General features: G+C 33.1%; 1 protein-coding gene across 1 annotated transcript in view; it reads right to left on the bottom strand.

Moving 5' to 3' along the window:
* Positions 1 to 5883: 5883 nt before the first annotated feature.
* LOC121371120 (myosin heavy chain, non-muscle-like) overlaps positions 5884 to 17787 on the bottom strand; it is a 38064-nt gene continuing 26160 nt past the window's right edge. The window contains exons 20-24 of the mRNA XM_041496783.1: positions 15315 to 15467; positions 9785 to 9887; positions 9406 to 9449; positions 8347 to 8509; positions 5884 to 6879 (exon numbers count right to left, since the gene is read on the bottom strand). Of these exons, the coding sequence (XP_041352717.1) occupies positions 6704 to 6879; positions 8347 to 8509; positions 9406 to 9449; positions 9785 to 9887; positions 15315 to 15467 (639 nt within the window). The 3' untranslated portion in view covers positions 5884 to 6703. The remainder of the gene's footprint in view (positions 6880 to 8346; positions 8510 to 9405; positions 9450 to 9784; positions 9888 to 15314; positions 15468 to 17787) is intronic.

Genomic DNA, 17787 nt, shown 5'->3' with positions numbered 1-17787 from the left:
CCACCTTGACTGCTGGTGTTACGGGAATAGATCCTCGAACATTCTTAAAAATTTCAAAACATGCAAGATAATCATGTAACCTGAGTTTCGATTGTGATAAAAAGATTAACAAGGTAAACGGTTTCAGATAGTTAAATTGGATTACTAGTTGTAAAATATTTGAGCCCTCTAAAAGAGAGGGTCCTAGCCAATTTTCCAATTAACTCTCCCTAGAGTATGTTTATCATAAAAATATTTTTGTGTTTTTCTTTGTTAAATATTTATATGGTATTTGATTCCAATATCATTGTGAAATTTATTATTCCATCATTTACATAAAATTTTATGGATGAAATTGGGAAGTAACCATATGGAGTTTTTAGATTTGCGGATGTTATTGTCTATTTGATCCTGCAAATAACCGAAGACGTTAACCTGAGGTTAAAAATGAAACATTTACGGACATCAAATGGACAATAACACCTGCAAATGTAAAAATTACATGTGGTTATGTCCATTGTAAACTGAATTGTTTTTCTATGGAACGAACTGTATATATTGTATTTCTTGAAAAAAATACCTGGCTATAATCTAATTATAGACCCATTCTAATGACGTCATTAGCTTTCTGTGTGTTATTTTTCATTTGCTCCCGGAAAAAGAATGTAATTAACCAATCACAATACAGAACACACTCGGCATCAGTTTACAATTAACAGTTGATTATGAAATGTTGCAATTTTGATAATTAATGATGTGGGATATTTGTGAATATTGATAGTTTATAACACTGAGATTGTTACCAATATCATTTCACTTGAATATGATAAACCACATTACCAGTTCTAAAGACAAGTTGAAAAAATATATTAAAAACTCATTATTTTGAGGCTTATTTTTGGATCTTGATATTATAAGGGTCATTCCCAAGTTTGCTGCAATTTTTAAGATGTTATCGACTAGCAGAGACTTTTTAAAGATTGTAATTACATACGAAATATATTTTTCTGCATAAAATATTAGTGGCTGCATATTAAACGTGTTTCTAATCGTTCTAATATTTGTACTAGGTTAAATTTCATTTTATTTCCTAAATCTTTTTTTTGTTGTTGTACGAAATTATTTGAAGACAAAATAAATTTTGGGCTTCTTACAAATATTAAGACGACCAGAAACACATTGAATATACAGACATTGATATTCTAAACAAGAAAATATATTTAATGTGTAAGTTTTATCGTAGAAATATTTTATTAGTCAGAAACATCTTACAATGCAGCAAACTCAGGAATGTCCCTTTAAAGGCTCCCCACTTTTATGAAATAAGTTGTTAACTTGAACAGTATTTTGTACTTAAATGGCTACCATGAATTGTTAAAAAATGAATGTATAGAAATATTTAAAGCGACAGAAGAAAATTTACTAATATGTATATTTTTGTAGAATTTGTTTTGTTGTAATTCTGATATGCAACTATGACTGCATATTTATACAATTTGAATTATGGAAGTATTTTGATGGTTACTCACAGCTTGTATAAGCTTTTTTTCTTTTTCTTTTCCTCTCAGTAGCAACATCATTAATTTTAAAAATGATTGACATGATCTCTAACATACCACAAAAGATTCCCTTGTGTGCAATAACAAAATTTTTAAATAAAATATGCAAGAATTCATATTTTGTGGGATTAGAGGACTCCTAATTTAATAATCAGAAGTAAACTTATAACAATGAAATTAAAATTATGAATCTACTGTAAATAATTTTATTCTTAACAATTAATGTAGGAAATACAAAACAAAAATAACAATGTATTTTGATATTATTAAAATATTGGTCTTTACATTTTTAACAACACCCCCGTCCAGGGTATTTTTAGTTCATTAAAATTAGACTAATTCTTGTCACTATAGTTCCACTCCAACCCCAAAGTCTATCTCCAGCAAGTGCATTTATTTGGCTAAATTGTTGTCACTTAGTACAGGCCTCTGAAAATTACGAGAACAATAATTTTGTTCATCTGTCGCGCTAGAAAGTAATTGTGCATAGGTTACCTGAATTTGTTTTTGCATAACCTATAAATTACACAAATTTTGAATTATCCAGAAATGAAAGTTTAACCCCGATTTGTATGAAATTCCTGATTTTTATTGTCTTTGAAAGTGTTTCCTTTGTTTGTCCAAATTTTCCGTCCAAAATGTATATGGATTTGGCTGAATAGCGGCTGCCATTTTAGACCATTATGCATCCCTAACTCTAAGGCCAATTTCAGTACCAAACCACCACCATTAAAATTTCTGGATTTCTTTTTCGTAACCTACTCTCATCTCTGATTATCAGAGGCCTGATGTATGTGTCAATGGCCTCTTGCTATCTAATAACGTTTGTGGCAGTAGGTTTTTCCCATTGTGGTACAGTAATCAGATTTGCTCATTTGAGGCGATATGAAAGGCTGATTATAACCAATTGGATGACTGATCCATTGTTATCTTTGGCAACAGATAACTGCCTATATGTAAATGGTTCGCTGTACTCTGTTTCTGACCCATAAATGGTTCACAATCACTGCATTGTTAGAACAGAGTAAATAATATTTGGTGCATGTGTTATAAGGGTTGACCTGTATATTTAAAGAAGAAATTATTGTTATAAAAATTATTATAGGACATATAGTACTTTGTGTATCATTTATAAGAACAATTTTATATTTATAAGAAGAAAAACCCCATTTATGCTGCAAGTAAATGCATCAACTGCTAATATTTTGCTTTTAATAATTTATAACCCTTGGAGTGGGATTGATCAACATTTTTGCTTCGTACACAATAAATATAACATAGCCAGTGGTAATTGTTGTATAGGTTGCATTTGAAAAATGGTGGAATTTTGAACTGAATATAATTTGACAGGAGTAGAGCTAACCTAGCTCACATGTAGTTCTCGATTTATAGATTACTAAAATAAGAATTTGAATAAACAATGTTTGCATTTTCACATTGGTGGAAAATTACACATTAAAATTTGTTTTAACACCACCATTAGAGCACATTGATTTATTAATCATTGACGATTTCATGTCAAACATTTGGTAATTTTGACATTAGACACAGAGAGGAAACCCTCTACATTTTCCCATTTGTAGCAAGGGATCTTTTATATACAGTGGCCTTTGATATACAAGTTGTGGTGCACTGGTTGGAATGAGAAATGGCCCAATGGGTCCACAGACGGGGATTGATCCCAGTTTGATGGTGCATCAGACAAGTACCTTGCCACTGGGCTATGTCCTGCCCCCTACTGAAAACTATTAATACATACGTGACTGAAGAAACTTGTAATTTTAAATACTATACCATTTATGAACTATGGACATGAAATAAAATACAGTAATATTGTATACGAAGCAAAAGTGATGGTGCTGAAGTTGTTGCTGACATTTGCAGCCGCCTCCCATAAATGATGTAGATACCATTCAAAACAAAAGCACCAATATAAAAAGACATCATGAAGTTGATTCGACATCTTACAAAGATCAGTTACATTAAATGGGTTATTTGTAATTAGTATTTTCAGATTTAACAATACAGTTAATTTGTGAAATGTATATATTCATTTTGTTGGATTGCCAACATTTTGTCCGACAAAATTTATTTGTTGCTAGAATAATTTCATTTTTTGTACAATTGTGATCTGTACTACTGTTTAAATGTGGAGTTAAATGTGGAGTTGAGCTATGGCATTATCTACTAAGAGAACAAGAGTAATAAATATGTCAATAATTTATTAATACACTGCCTTTGTTCTTTCATACAACCCTGCCCACAGGACAGATGTTATATAGAGGATTCATCACGAGTATTTTTTAATATGGAAAATGTCGAGGCTCTGTCAATTAACTAGATGAGGTTGGTATTTACTTTATCCTAAACACTTCTAAAGTAACATTTTAATTCAATATTTAGTAAATCAAAGCTCTAAAGTTGCCTCACCGGTAATTATGACTTCATGGTGATTAACCACTTGAACTACAGCTCATCAAAATGTTATGCTCAGATATACAAGTCTTGTTGGCTGTAAACAAATGTCTCATTGAAAGGAAAACATTAACAGCGGTAAATATCAAATGGGCTTATGGCCTGCATATTATGGGCAAGTTATAGGATAAATATATGTGTACAGCTCCTGGAACATAATTTCTAAACTTTTGTTGCAACCAAACATCCCTATAAGGTGGATACAATGTTTCAAGTCATCGATTATTCCAGGTCACAAAATAAAAACAAATGCCTTATATTTTCACAGACCACAATTTGAATGGACCCAAGTCCAAAAGTTTGTTCTGTTTAACACTACTAGAGCACATTGATTTATTAATCATTGGCTATGGTATGTCAAACATATGGTTATGCTAAATAAGTTTTAGAGAGGAAACACACTACATTTTTCCTTTATCAACAAGGGATTTTTTTATATACACCATCCCACAGACAGAATAACACATACCACAGCCTTTCATATACCAGTCGTCGTGCACTGGCTGGAATGAGAAATAGCCCAATGGTAAAGTCAAAGTATGATACTTATTTACATATGGTACAGAAACTGATTAAATATAAATTATCTTGCATCTAAGCAAGTTAAAGGGAGAGTAAACTAAAACAAGAGCCTTATGTGTTGGAAAGATGCATACCCGGGCCACCAACACATACTGACACTTTAAGAAATGAAAACATGTAACAAATGAAAAATGTGTAACTTTAGTGTTAATAAAAAAACGTGATTATTCCTGCTAACTGGGCACAGCCATTTTCCTTTCGAGGCGTCCGGGACAGCTTGTTTGGGGTGAAGTGACGTCGGCTCCTAACCATCTCCTGTATGTACAGTGTAAACAAAAGCAGTAATTTTCAACAAGGCGCTTCTTTTTTTATCAACATGACTTATAAAACAGCATAATTAAATGACAATAATATAATAAACTATTTAAATATATTTTAAGTTGCATTAATGGAACAAAATGGGGTTATAGTATTTTTCTCTGTTAAATAATCCAAAGGAAAAATGTACACTATTATGCCTATTGATATGCTACGTTGGAGCAAAAACGACAACCCACGATACCCAAGTGATAAGTTTCTTTTCTTTGGGACTACGTAATTGGTCAGTTCTGTGGTTTTAGATGGAAAAGTCTACTTAATCAATAGTTTTAAAGAGTTATTTACAGTAATAAACCATGTCCATTAACATTTTAGGGGCGACAGGTAATATTACATAATAACGGTATGTATTTTTGTGTCTAGACAACGTCAATTAATTGGCTCGTTTGGTTACCAATCAAATACACACCTGCCAATCAGGAATCACAGGTAGAAGCAACTAACAGCATAGACCAATTAACTAAGAAAACACTGTGTATCATTTCAGTATGTAGGTTAATGCGTGGACAAAACATTGTTAATTATTTCAACTTGTTGTGTAGCCACTTTGACAATGGTGTTTTATTTTGTATTGAAAAATAATATATATTGCTGGATATACTTATTGCTGGTTTACTGGGATGTATATTATTACAGAACATTGCAATGTATGACTATTTATCATCCCGCAAAAAACAGGTAGATTGTGTTTCTCTAGTTCTAAGGTTCATTCCTGACATTACGTGTTAAGTATTATGTAACCACCAGCTCGCCAGGGGGCATATTCACTGGAATGGAACAAAATGGCTGCACCTGTTATATCTAATAGCCGTTACATTTAACAGTTTTATTAATTAAATATAATAATATACTTGTTGATATTAAGCAATAATGTGCATTATATATCTTTGAATATGCATACCCGTCCAAAAGCCTTGCTTAAAGCATTCCTTTAAGCTAATAACAATGCCAAAAACATAACAGATGCCAATGCATTTATCAGTTTAATTGTATCACAGCATTACTATCACAGATCACAGCTTTTCAATAAAATAAGAATTGTATCTTTTGAGTGTAGGTCTCCACAGGCATAACTGTAGTTGAGACAAGTGGAGTAACTTGTTCACAATAAAAGGTCACCTGGAGAAGTCTAATCTACCAACAGATGAAGTGGAATGAGATCCAACTTAACCATTGTATAACTGGCTTTTAATATATATAAAAACAAAACTGACTACTGCATAAAATAATGTACACTGTCTTTTCATAGGATGTGAATCGAATATTACACAAGAAAAAACAAAACTCCTAGTTCTTTTTAAACGGAAAATCCACATGGAGATTTAAAAAAAAAAAAGAAAAGAAAGTTATTTAGTATATAACTGAATGATCGTACAAGCATTCTCAAACATGAAACCCACATATATATATATATATTTTGCTTAGAAATATTTATGATAACAACTGAACGATGGTATATCTATTTTCAAACATAAAATACACACATGCACACACACCCACACTTACAAATATTCTTTACAGCGAATGATGGTACATATATTTTCAAAAATGAAATGAACATGGCTATAATAAATCTTTCTAAAAACAATACAACTAGTTAAAACATATTCTTTACCATGAATGATGGTACGTGTAGGTTCAAAAATGCATGAATGAATGAATGTTTGACGACCCCCCAACACAAAAATACACATTGGCTATTGGGTGTTTCCAAAACGTGCAATGCATATGGATATACTAAATATTTGTAAAACCAATATAACAACTTGGTGATGTCAGCTGTATTTGTGTTAATGTGATGGTGAAATTGAAGCACGACTGGGTGCTCGGAGCTGAAGTCTGCTTTTGCTGCTTCGTGAAGTGGGAGGTCGTGGGGTGTGACCCAATACCCGATTCGCTTCAGCCACTGCATCTACTGCGGTTAACGTCCTTCGACTGGATTGCTTCCTGCTGCTTCTTGGAGTCTCTGAAATATGTATTATGCAAGTACAATAATAGCAAGCATCATACTGCTGTGATGTTCGTTTTTGTTTGTGGGGTGTGATAAAACTCAGTGGTATAGCTCTACCTTAAAGCCGCACACTCTAGTTCCATCCAGCGAAAATAAATTATAATTTGGTTAATCTACAAACCTGTAACACACTTAGATCACGTTTTTATCAAATGGAGTGAAAAAGCAGGTTTTATATCGATAAATACCATGGGAATCCCCATGTCCCAATTGCTTGAAATAATTTTGAAAGTTAGTATTCTGACGTCACCGATAGATGTCGCTTGAAGCACAACAATGCCTACGTCACGACAAATTTCACAGACTTGGGGTGCGTTTCTTTCACCTCTCCTGGACATGTTCCAACTGTTCTGTCCTGGTTGTATCCCCTCTCCAGATATCGTAAAACTTAGCAAAATTATTGGTTTTAAGGGTTTTAACGTTTTGTATTGAGACACTTACTTGTCTGAACTTTATTGTTACTGAAAATGTTCACGAACTGTGAAGAGAAATCTCACAAATGAACAACAACAAATTGGATGTTGATTGCACGAACCGTGCACGAGAAAACAAACCGAACCAAAATTATAACGGTACGTGATATACCAACGTCTGTGATATTGAAATGGAAATATCCCCTCTAAAAATAGATTAGACCTTGTCTGCTCAACGGTTTTTTCTCAGACGTGCGATTTATGAAATACGAAAAATGCATTTTGTGGTATTACAAAAACCAGGATTACCAAAAAACACTTCAGGTGAATGGAAATGTATATTCTAAATAATAAACGGCAAGTAAAGTGCAATTTTATTTGTAAAAAAAATGGGTTTAATAGCGAAAAACAACGCCGTAATGGTTAACAACTAGCCGTAACTAGGGTGTGTCCCTTTAAGGTATAATGGATCACAGGATCAATCGACCGTTATACAGTGGACTTGTCACCATCACAACCAGTGCCTCATAACTGGTACATCAAAGGGTGTGGGATGTACTTTCCTGGTTGGAGTAGCCTGTTTGACAACAGCAGGATTTTTTCTCTCTCAACCAGTGTTTCTTTATTTTCCTTGTTGGTATTAAGACATTGTAATAAATCTTGACAAACAGCAGTATATTAAATATTTACTAACATTTATTCCATTTTGATAATCACATCATGACTGTTTTGTAGTCTTTTAACTGTATTTAAAAATCTCATTGTATCGCTTTTGGAAGATATGATTTTGGACAACATTATAAATTTTTCCATTTTGACTGCTAACAAACCAGCAAGTTGAAAATCTATAAAATATCATAAACAATGATCTAATTAACTTGGTAGTAAGGAAAAAAAAAATTAACTCTAAGCCTCAAAGTATATGTAGTAAATATATGAAAAACAAAGAAGAAAAAGAATACTAAATTGTATTGGTCTACAGCTTAGTAGGTACATTTAGAAAGCCTACCTGCAGGCCGTCTGGTGGCTAAAGTCTCTAGAAAAGTCGAAAGCATTGCTAGTTCAGTTTGCAGATTAGATGTGATATCGCCAATCAAGTGTGCTCGACATTCTGTCTTCTCAAGAATTTGTCCAAATTCTTTGACAGACAACTCATCCAATTCAGCAAAAATCTTACAAGTAAAATAAAACAACAATAAATAGATAAAGCAGAATGGTGTAGGCATTATGTTAAGTTAAACAAAATCATTTCAGTTATTGTAAATTGTTAAAACACTTTGTAAAAGAAAAAAATAATATAACAGAATTATCCCTGCAATATAGAATACACTGTAGAAATAATGGGATCCAGAAGCATTAATACAGAAAATTATCTAAAACAAGGATATAAAGCCCAAAAGGAATCTGTAACGCAGCTAACATATGACCAGCCCCAGAACCAGACTTGACTGATAGTGGTCTAGCAGGGATGTGATAATGCACTTTCAGCATGGTGAATTTAAAACGCTAATGTCCCAATACAAAACAGAAATTGAAAATTCATCTGCATGCATCTATTAAATAAAACCTGAATTTACTAGGCATCAAACTAAAAGTAAACAGTTTATGCTCACACATGTTTAATTAGCTTGGGAACACAGAGCTCAGCAGAAAATGTGTGTGATCCAAGACAGGGGTATCATATCAAGGCAGTGTGATGTTATGTTTTATTTGTGAACAAGAGAACTAGTAACCGGTAATAAAAAGTAGTCTAGGTGATGACATTTGGTTTTCTCTCCAACACTAATTAAAATCTGTCCTTGAGAACTAGCTGTAATGAACCTTTATTGACTATAGGATAAATACACAATCATCATTGCCTTCATCATCATCACCTTTACCATCAACAGCACTACCACCACCACCACATTAAAACCATAAGGTTCTTTCAACTCTTCATTATAATTGTTAATTCCACAAATTTATGCTGTAAACAAAAACATTTTACAAATGAAAACAAGTTGTTAAATTCAGCATGTAATGTCACCTTTCTCATGACTGAACTTAAGATTTACAAAACAAATAGTACCTGTTGCATCTTTTGGTCCTCTAGCCAGCTTTTAACAAGGTTGTCTGAAAGTAATGACAAGAATCTTATTGAATATTAATTTTACATTTATTTTATTATTGAGCTACACATACCTCTGATTATGACTGTTGTTATATACTCCGGACAATGTTTAGATGTTTATTATCAATTGTGAAATTTTTTTAACAACTGCCTGCTGAACAACATTAAAATACTTTACAAGCTGATAAATCCACAAGATATGAATTTTAACATTTACTATGCATAAAAACACAAAATGGATATGTGCCTCCATGAGATTCATGCAAACATTAAAAATTGCCAAGTTGCCCACACCCATCAATAATCTACCCATACATTAGAAACAAGAGCATATCACCTTTTTCGTCAGTGATCTGGTTCTCCAGTTTGACTTTTATCAACTCATTCTGGGCCATCTGCAGTTCAAGTTCCTTGATTTCTTTTTCCCATTTTTTGATATTCTGAAAAAATATTTACACATATATAATTAAATTAATGTTTTATCTATACACTTTATGGGCAGTTTCACGGGAAATGTTGCATAAAGAGTCTCACTGGGACCCAAAAATTAAGTATGCAGCATTCTATAAAAAACTATATTTTTACAAAAGCAATATGACTAGAGAAATGTTTTATACAAAATTGGACCTACAGCTGTTACGGTTTATAAAATAATCAGTGATATGATCACATGCACAGCATAAAAATATGAGGACATATAGGTACAGCATAATCATAATCTTTTATGTGATACATTTCTGTATAAACTGAAGTGTTTTTTTAAATAGGAAACTGTTAAGAGTAACTATTTTTTCATTAATAAGTCCAAAGATTTTAAGGTTTTTGATGATTTTTGGTAATATTTTAGCAATATTCTTCTATTTAAAAATGATTTGTTTTAAACAGAAACCATTAAATACTAATCTTACAAACAGAATGTCTATAACTTAATTAGAAATGAAATTTCAATATGTTTTTTACAATACTAGATAAAAATAATATTGATTGCATTAGTATTAGCAGTAATAATTATAAGCTTTCGAACAATGCAGTGTGAAAATGGCAATTTTGCTTAGGAGGGGACATTTTTGTTTAGCATGTAGATTTCAGTTAAATAAACTGAGACTGCTCTTAATCTTTTTTAAAATTTAATTCATAATTGTATTCGGAAATAATATTTGATATGAATCTGCATGTAATGGTGTAATTAGATAATTAATATTGAAAGATTACCTGTCATTCATATGTACACTGCTGCATACAAGACACAATCTACTTAGTTTGCAATGTCCTTATTTGTCAGCGTTATTTTGTAATATTTGGATTTTACGTCCTGCAACTGTGGCAGAATAAAAGGCTCATGCCCTTCAACTGTTAAAGGCCCAAGAAAGATGAAGCAACTTTCTAAGCACTCCACTCCAACAGTGTGGGGGGACCTTGTCCGTGGCCATTTAAATGTTGATGTCACTTTACACTCATGAAGGAATTTCATACCAATATGATCACCTTCAAGCATTTTACACTTGCATTGTGTATTGATTATTCATCCAATATAATAACCCTCGTCATAGAAAACAATATTCTTGAAAAACATCAGATTCTGTAGTAATATGAACTGACCTGCATTAAGCAGCCACCTGTATAAAACAGCCACCTGTGTTAAAAGGCCAATTTGATACATGTCCTCCTTATGGTGAATGCTTAACACAGGCTGACTGTATATAAACATGGCAGAATAAAGAACCAAAACTGATCACTGCACAAGTTTCCAAGTGTGACAGAATAATAAACAAAGCTGACATCTCTCAGTCAAACCCCACTAACACCCGCAGATTGTCAACAAATGGCTCAGACTTCCATACAAGTCACATGTACATGTACATAGCAACACCCAGACATGTCAATATCAAATCTGCTCAGCTTTAACATGTTGTAAAATGTCCTTTCCGGAACTTGAACATTGTGACATAAAATTGCCACTGCATCAGTGAATGGATAGTTAATTTTAAATTAATTTAAATCCTACATGTAAGTATGTTTTATTTTAGACATACAGTAATTCTCAATAATGCATCATATCTCACAACACTTTTACGAAAAATATATAAAAAAAACCCCTTCATATATATTATGAAATTGGTATAGAATTGTATTTTGTATCCATTCGAGTAAATATACTGATAATGTAATAAAAGCACTTTGCAAAAAGATGTTTAAATATACATATTAAAATTGTGTTTAGGAGGGAGCATTTTGTTTAACATGCCAAATCTTGTGTATTTACAGAACTACAATTCACATAAACACAATAATTATACAAATTAGTTTTCGCAGGCTATTATGCATGTACTATATGATTAAAGTTTTGTAACCTGCCTGTATATATTTATGTGACCCATGTTTAGGAGGGGACATTTTTTAACGGAAATTTTTAGGCTCTATGTTACAATAAATATCTCAAAGTAAATAACAAAGTTACATCGATTTTTGTTCTTGACTGAACTGTAACTATTGTGATTATAGTAATACAAAAATAATTGTTGTAAATGTTATTTGAATTATTTATAGGTCAATGTTCATGACAGGACTTCTTCAAAAACATTTTAACGGAAAACAGGGTTAGTTCTTTAAAATACTGTAAATTTATAACACAACATCCAGTTTTAATATGGTTGGTAAAAAAATGTTTACCAGTAGTCTGGTATTCAAATAAATAAAAATAAAAGTATCTATTTCACATCACATTATTATTAAAATAGTGATGGAATAATGCAAAAATGCAAATGCGACTCGTAAATGTGTTATTGTGATATATAAATATTCACTACTTGATGAAAAATCAAGTTATTTCAATAAAATTTGGTTTGTAGGTTGCTATACCATTCACACAGAATTTCAGCAGAACAGAGCTTTAAATTTTAAAGTTATGAAAATTTTATTCCAATCAACGAGTAGAGCAACCTTTCCCGTAAAACTGCCCTCATAGTCTATTTTTTTTTTGCATTCTATATTGATGGAAAGAAATAAAGGAACACATCAAATTGCAGACAAAATGTACTTCAATTAATATTGTTAGAAGTTGACTTGGAACATAGGCAGCACATTCAACACTACAGACATTCAATCCCATATTACAACTTGGTATGAAATACAGACATTATTATGCTAGTAGTGATTTTTGATGCAGCCATTATTTCTTGTTGCCAGAGCACATCAATTTCTTAATCATCGGCTAATGGATGTCAAACATTTGTTAATTTTGACTTATAGTATTAGAGAGGAAACCCGCTACATGTTTCCATTAGTAGCAAGGGATCTTTTATATACACCATCCCACAGACAGGATAGCACATACCACAGCCTTTGATAGACATGTACCAGTCGTGGTGCACTGGCTTGAACAAGAAATAGCCCAATTAATAGGCCTACCGATGGGGATCGATCCCAAACTGATCGTGCATCAAGTGAATGTTTTTCCACTGGGCTGGAGCTGCAACTATTCACTCACGTATTCGGTGCTCTGAATACAGACCATCTGTGATATGTGATTACATATTCGTTATTCGGTACCCAAAGAACCAAATATATTAGTGGGTTTCGTTATTATTATTTGATTTTTATCTTTATTATTATTATTATTATTATTATGAATTATATCTATTCAGAAAGACAACAGTTTGCATGCTGTATATACAAACAGAAGTATCTTAAGCAGTCTACTATACACTACCCAGTGTAGCCTACTCACGATGGCCAAATTACGTCAGTAATACGATATTTTTGATAACAAAAACTGGTACATCCTCTGTCTAATGTAGTTAATTATTATTAACAATGCAAGAAATAAAGTGACATGCGATAGTATACACGGCAGATATTAATAATAAATAAGGTAAACTGTTCATCATTACTGTGTCTTAAATGCCAGCAATATGGATTTTTGAAAACACTTTGACCAACTATTTGTGAAGAACAAATCCCCCCTAAAAAACAACAACAAAACCCCCCCAAAACACCTCTGAAACTTTCGTGAATAATAAAATCTTGTAATAACACAATGGCAGTCATTATTATATTATTATCAATGGTCAAACTAGCTATACATGTTGCAAACGGTCGCGACATGTTATATCTAGGTAATCAACTAACCGGCGAGAGAACGAATGAATGAATGTTTAACGACACCCCAGCACGAAAAATACATAGGCTATTGGGTGTCAAACTATGGTAATGCAAACAAATAAGGTGATGATCAACATCAATATAAAAATTCAAGATTTAAATAAAACCAGTGTAAAGAACTGTGCAAAAATACAAATATCACAGATAGATACTGACTTTTACTAAAAATTTCAATTTGTGCTGTATTGGCCATTCTCAAAGAGAATGTTACACCCCTGCACCACGGTGAGGTTATGGCCCGGCGAGATAATTCTTCACCAGCAGTTACTGTAACAGCCGAAAGTAATGTAGACTAAATAACATCCACAATTTATTTGCCAAAACCAGGTGCGATGCTCAATGAAATAAGAGTTAACTGTCTAACATGACCTTTAAAATTGAGCATTCATTATTCTTATATAAAAAAACCACCCCAAAAACCCAACATAATTTTGGAGATTTTACTATGTGTTTATTAGACGTTAGCCAAATTAGTCAAGTTCTAATTTTTACAATTTGGAAAAAGTACCAACTCTCAAATTCTTATTTGGAAAAAAAAGGGAAATGAAAGAAAAATCAACAGTGTTTGCAAACATCGACGTACCTCTATATTTCTGTTAGTTTCCATGATTTTGTTGACAGTGAATGTTCAAAACTGAAATTTATTTTATTTGTTTTGGAGAGGGTGTTCAGCAAAGCAGGAGATGTGGTCACTGCCTAAAGAGCCTCTTTTACTTCTAGACAGTGTTTACATACTTGTTTTGTTTTTGCATCTTGTTAATTTTCTTTTTATTATAATTTTGTTTTTATAACTGACATTTAATTATTTACTTTTCAACGTCTAACATTTCAAAGTTTAATATTAAACACATCCTACTCTTGTATTTAAATGCTATTTTTAACTTATGTTCACAGGTGGGTTGCTCCATTCAGCAAGTCAGTAGTACAGTATTGCTAAATTTACTGTAATTGTTGGTATTCATGAATATTTATTTGTATTCAAGACCCAATATTTGTGATACATATCGTATTCGCCACTTGGTGTATTCATTGCAGCTTTAGTGGTCAATATTATTATCTTTCTAGTGACCTAACGTCAGCAATGGATTCAGCCTTCTTGTAGTAAAGTGATGGATTCAGCCATTTTGTAGCATTTTCATGTTCACATTTAAGCTTGTATACACATAGATGCATAATTAAATATATACATGTAGAAATAATATATCATTGTGAATATTGAAATTATTTATCACTGAAAGGAGCTAAACTAGAGTAGAAACTGGGACTGAAAAACAACAACCATCCACTGAGTCAAAGTGACTGTTTTAGAACTTAGTAATGTCGAAGGAAACTAAACAATTAAAGTTTAGATATTAAAGTACATTGATTTATTACTCATCGGCTATAGAATGTAAAGCATTTGATAATTCTGACACACTGTTCAAGAGGGAACCTACATTTTTTCATTAGCAGCAAGGGATCTGTTATATGCACATTCCCAAAGCACATACCAGTCATGAGGCACTGCTTAAAATGGAAAACACCTAATCTGAGAATTGGTCCAGTGAGGGGGTTTTATCCCTCAACCCAAGCAAGTGCTCTACCGACTGAGTTAGATCCTACCCCTGTTGAAGCAAACATATTTTGTTTAAAAGTTGACCTGATTTTGTAGCTGTTTAAACCACATACTTGTTTTTACAGGGAGTATGGGTGTAAATAAAATTTACCTTTTCAAACTCATCATTTTTTTGCAAAACTGTTTTTAGCTTGCTGCCTTCAACAAAGATAGAATTCTCAATTTCCTCCATTTCTTTGCCTAGTTGCTTTAGCTGATCCAATGCTTCGATCCGCTTGTGCTTAATATCGTTTTGTATATTTCCCTACAACAAAGACACAAGTTGAAAAAAAAAGAAAAAAGAAAAAAAAGACAAGTCATTTATAAACTAAACAAGTCATTTTAAAACACATTCTGAGAGTACTGCTAAAGCAACTGATGTCCCGTACCGGGCCTAACAAATATTAGTATCTCCTAAGTCCAAGGGCCGTAAGTCTATGAAAAATTAATAAATCACTATGAAAGTCAAATGTGATTTGTAACAGTACATGATAAAACTATATACAAAATTTCAGCATAATATTTTGAGGTATTTCGAAAAACAGTCTGGAAAACAGATTTTCTTATTTACTAAGTTTAAGAGTCATAACTCTGTCAAATGTGGGTAAAACACCAGGAAAGTCAAACTTGTTCTCTAACAGAACATGATAAGGGGCAGTCCATAATTTTCAACATTTTCACGAGCGTACAAACCGTACACTAGGGGGGTTAAGGGGCCAGCGTACACTTTTTTTGAAAATGAAAAATGTAGATCAACATTTTTCATTTGGGGGATGTACATTTTTTTGGGGGGGTGGGGGGTGGGGGGGGGAGAGGGTTGGTCAAAAGTGTACTCTTTGTACACTTGTAAAAATTTTGAAAAGTATATAAAAAATGCAGCTCAACATATTGAGGAATTGTGAAGAAAAAAAAAAAATCCAGAAAACGTATGTGGAACAGATGGACAGACAGACAGACAGACAGAAAGAAGGAAGGACACAAAACCTATAGTCCCCTCTGGTTGGACTAATAATGTGTTGTATTTATGTTGGGTTAGTTATTAATGTACTAAAACTCATGCCAGTTGAACTGATGTTAACCGGTTTGGTCGTCTAATTTTGTTCAATGTGTTTCTTTTTTAAAATAAAAATATCTAATGATATCTAAATATAAAATGAGTAGTAAGACAAGTATATGGTAGTAACTATAACCCAGACTACAAGGTAAAACAAAGTTAACGTTTATTTTGTTTACCAACACCACTAGAACAAACTGATTAATTAATCATAGACTACTGAATGTAAAACATTCTCAGCTGATTCTGACACGTAATCTTCAAAGGAAACCCAGTACATTTTCCTATTACTAACAAGGGATCATTTGTCTACATTTTCCTATTACTAACAAGGGATCATTTGTCTACATTTTCCTATTACTAACAAGGGATCATTTGTCTACATTTTCCTATTACTAACAAGGGATCATTTGTCTACATTTTTTTCCACAGATAGGATAACATATACCATGGACTTTGATATACCGGTTATGGGGCACTGGTTGGATTGGGAAAAAATCCAATGGCTAAGGAAGTTCAGCTAACAGAGCAGAAAACATTCGGTAGACTGGTTTATACGTTAAACCTAATGACCGTAGATGGAACCAAAGTTTGTTTTGTTTAACAATATCACTAGAGCACATTGATTTATCAATCATCGGTTATTGGATGTCAAACATTTGGTAATTTTGACAGAGTCTTAGAGAGGAAACCTGCTACATTTTTTCCATTAGTAGCCAGGCCATTAGTAGCAAGGTCTCTCTTATAAGCACCATCCCACAGACAGGATAGCATATACCATGGCCTTTGATATACTAGACATGGTGCACTGGCTAGAATGTGAAAGGATCGGTCCTAGAGTGACCGTGCATCAGGCGAATGCTTTACAACTGGGCTACATCCTGCCCCCTTTACAGGTAACCAATATAATCGTTTGTGAACAATACAGTTTCTCACTGTCACTGAACAGTGACCAAAGGCCTGCAATGGAGGGAATTTACCATCCAGTGAGTTGACTAGGGGCTGTTCCAGGATTAATGACACGGGAAGGTTACAGGTAACCAATATAATCGTTTGTGAACAATACAGTTTCTCACTGTCACTGAACAGTGACCAAAGGCCTGCAATGGAGGGAATTTACCATCCAGTGAGTTGACTAGGGGCTGTTCCAGGATTAATGACACGGGAAGGTTACAGGTAACCAATATAATCGTTTGTGAACAATACAGTTTCTCACTGTCACTGAACAGTGACCAAAGGCCTGCAATGGAGGGAATTTACCATCCAGTGAGTTGACTAGGGGCTGTTCCAGGATTAATGACACGGGAAGGTTACAGGTAACCAATATAATCGTTTGTGAACAATACAGTTTCTCACTGTCACTGAACAGTGACCAAAGGCCTGCAATGGAGGGAATTTACCATCCAGTGAGTTGACTAGGGGCTGTTCCAGGATTAATGACACGGGAAGGTTACAGGTAACCAATATAATCGTTTGTGAACAATACAGTTTCTCACTGTCACTGAACAGTGACCAAAGGCCTGCAATGGAG

This window comes from Gigantopelta aegis, chromosome 4 (assembly GCF_016097555.1).
Source record: "Gigantopelta aegis isolate Gae_Host chromosome 4, Gae_host_genome, whole genome shotgun sequence".
NCBI classification, from domain to species: domain Eukaryota; kingdom Metazoa; phylum Mollusca; class Gastropoda; order Neomphalida; family Peltospiridae; genus Gigantopelta; species Gigantopelta aegis.
The sequence above is the reverse complement of the archived record's forward strand: the minus strand, read 5'-3'. Positions and strand labels throughout refer to the sequence as shown.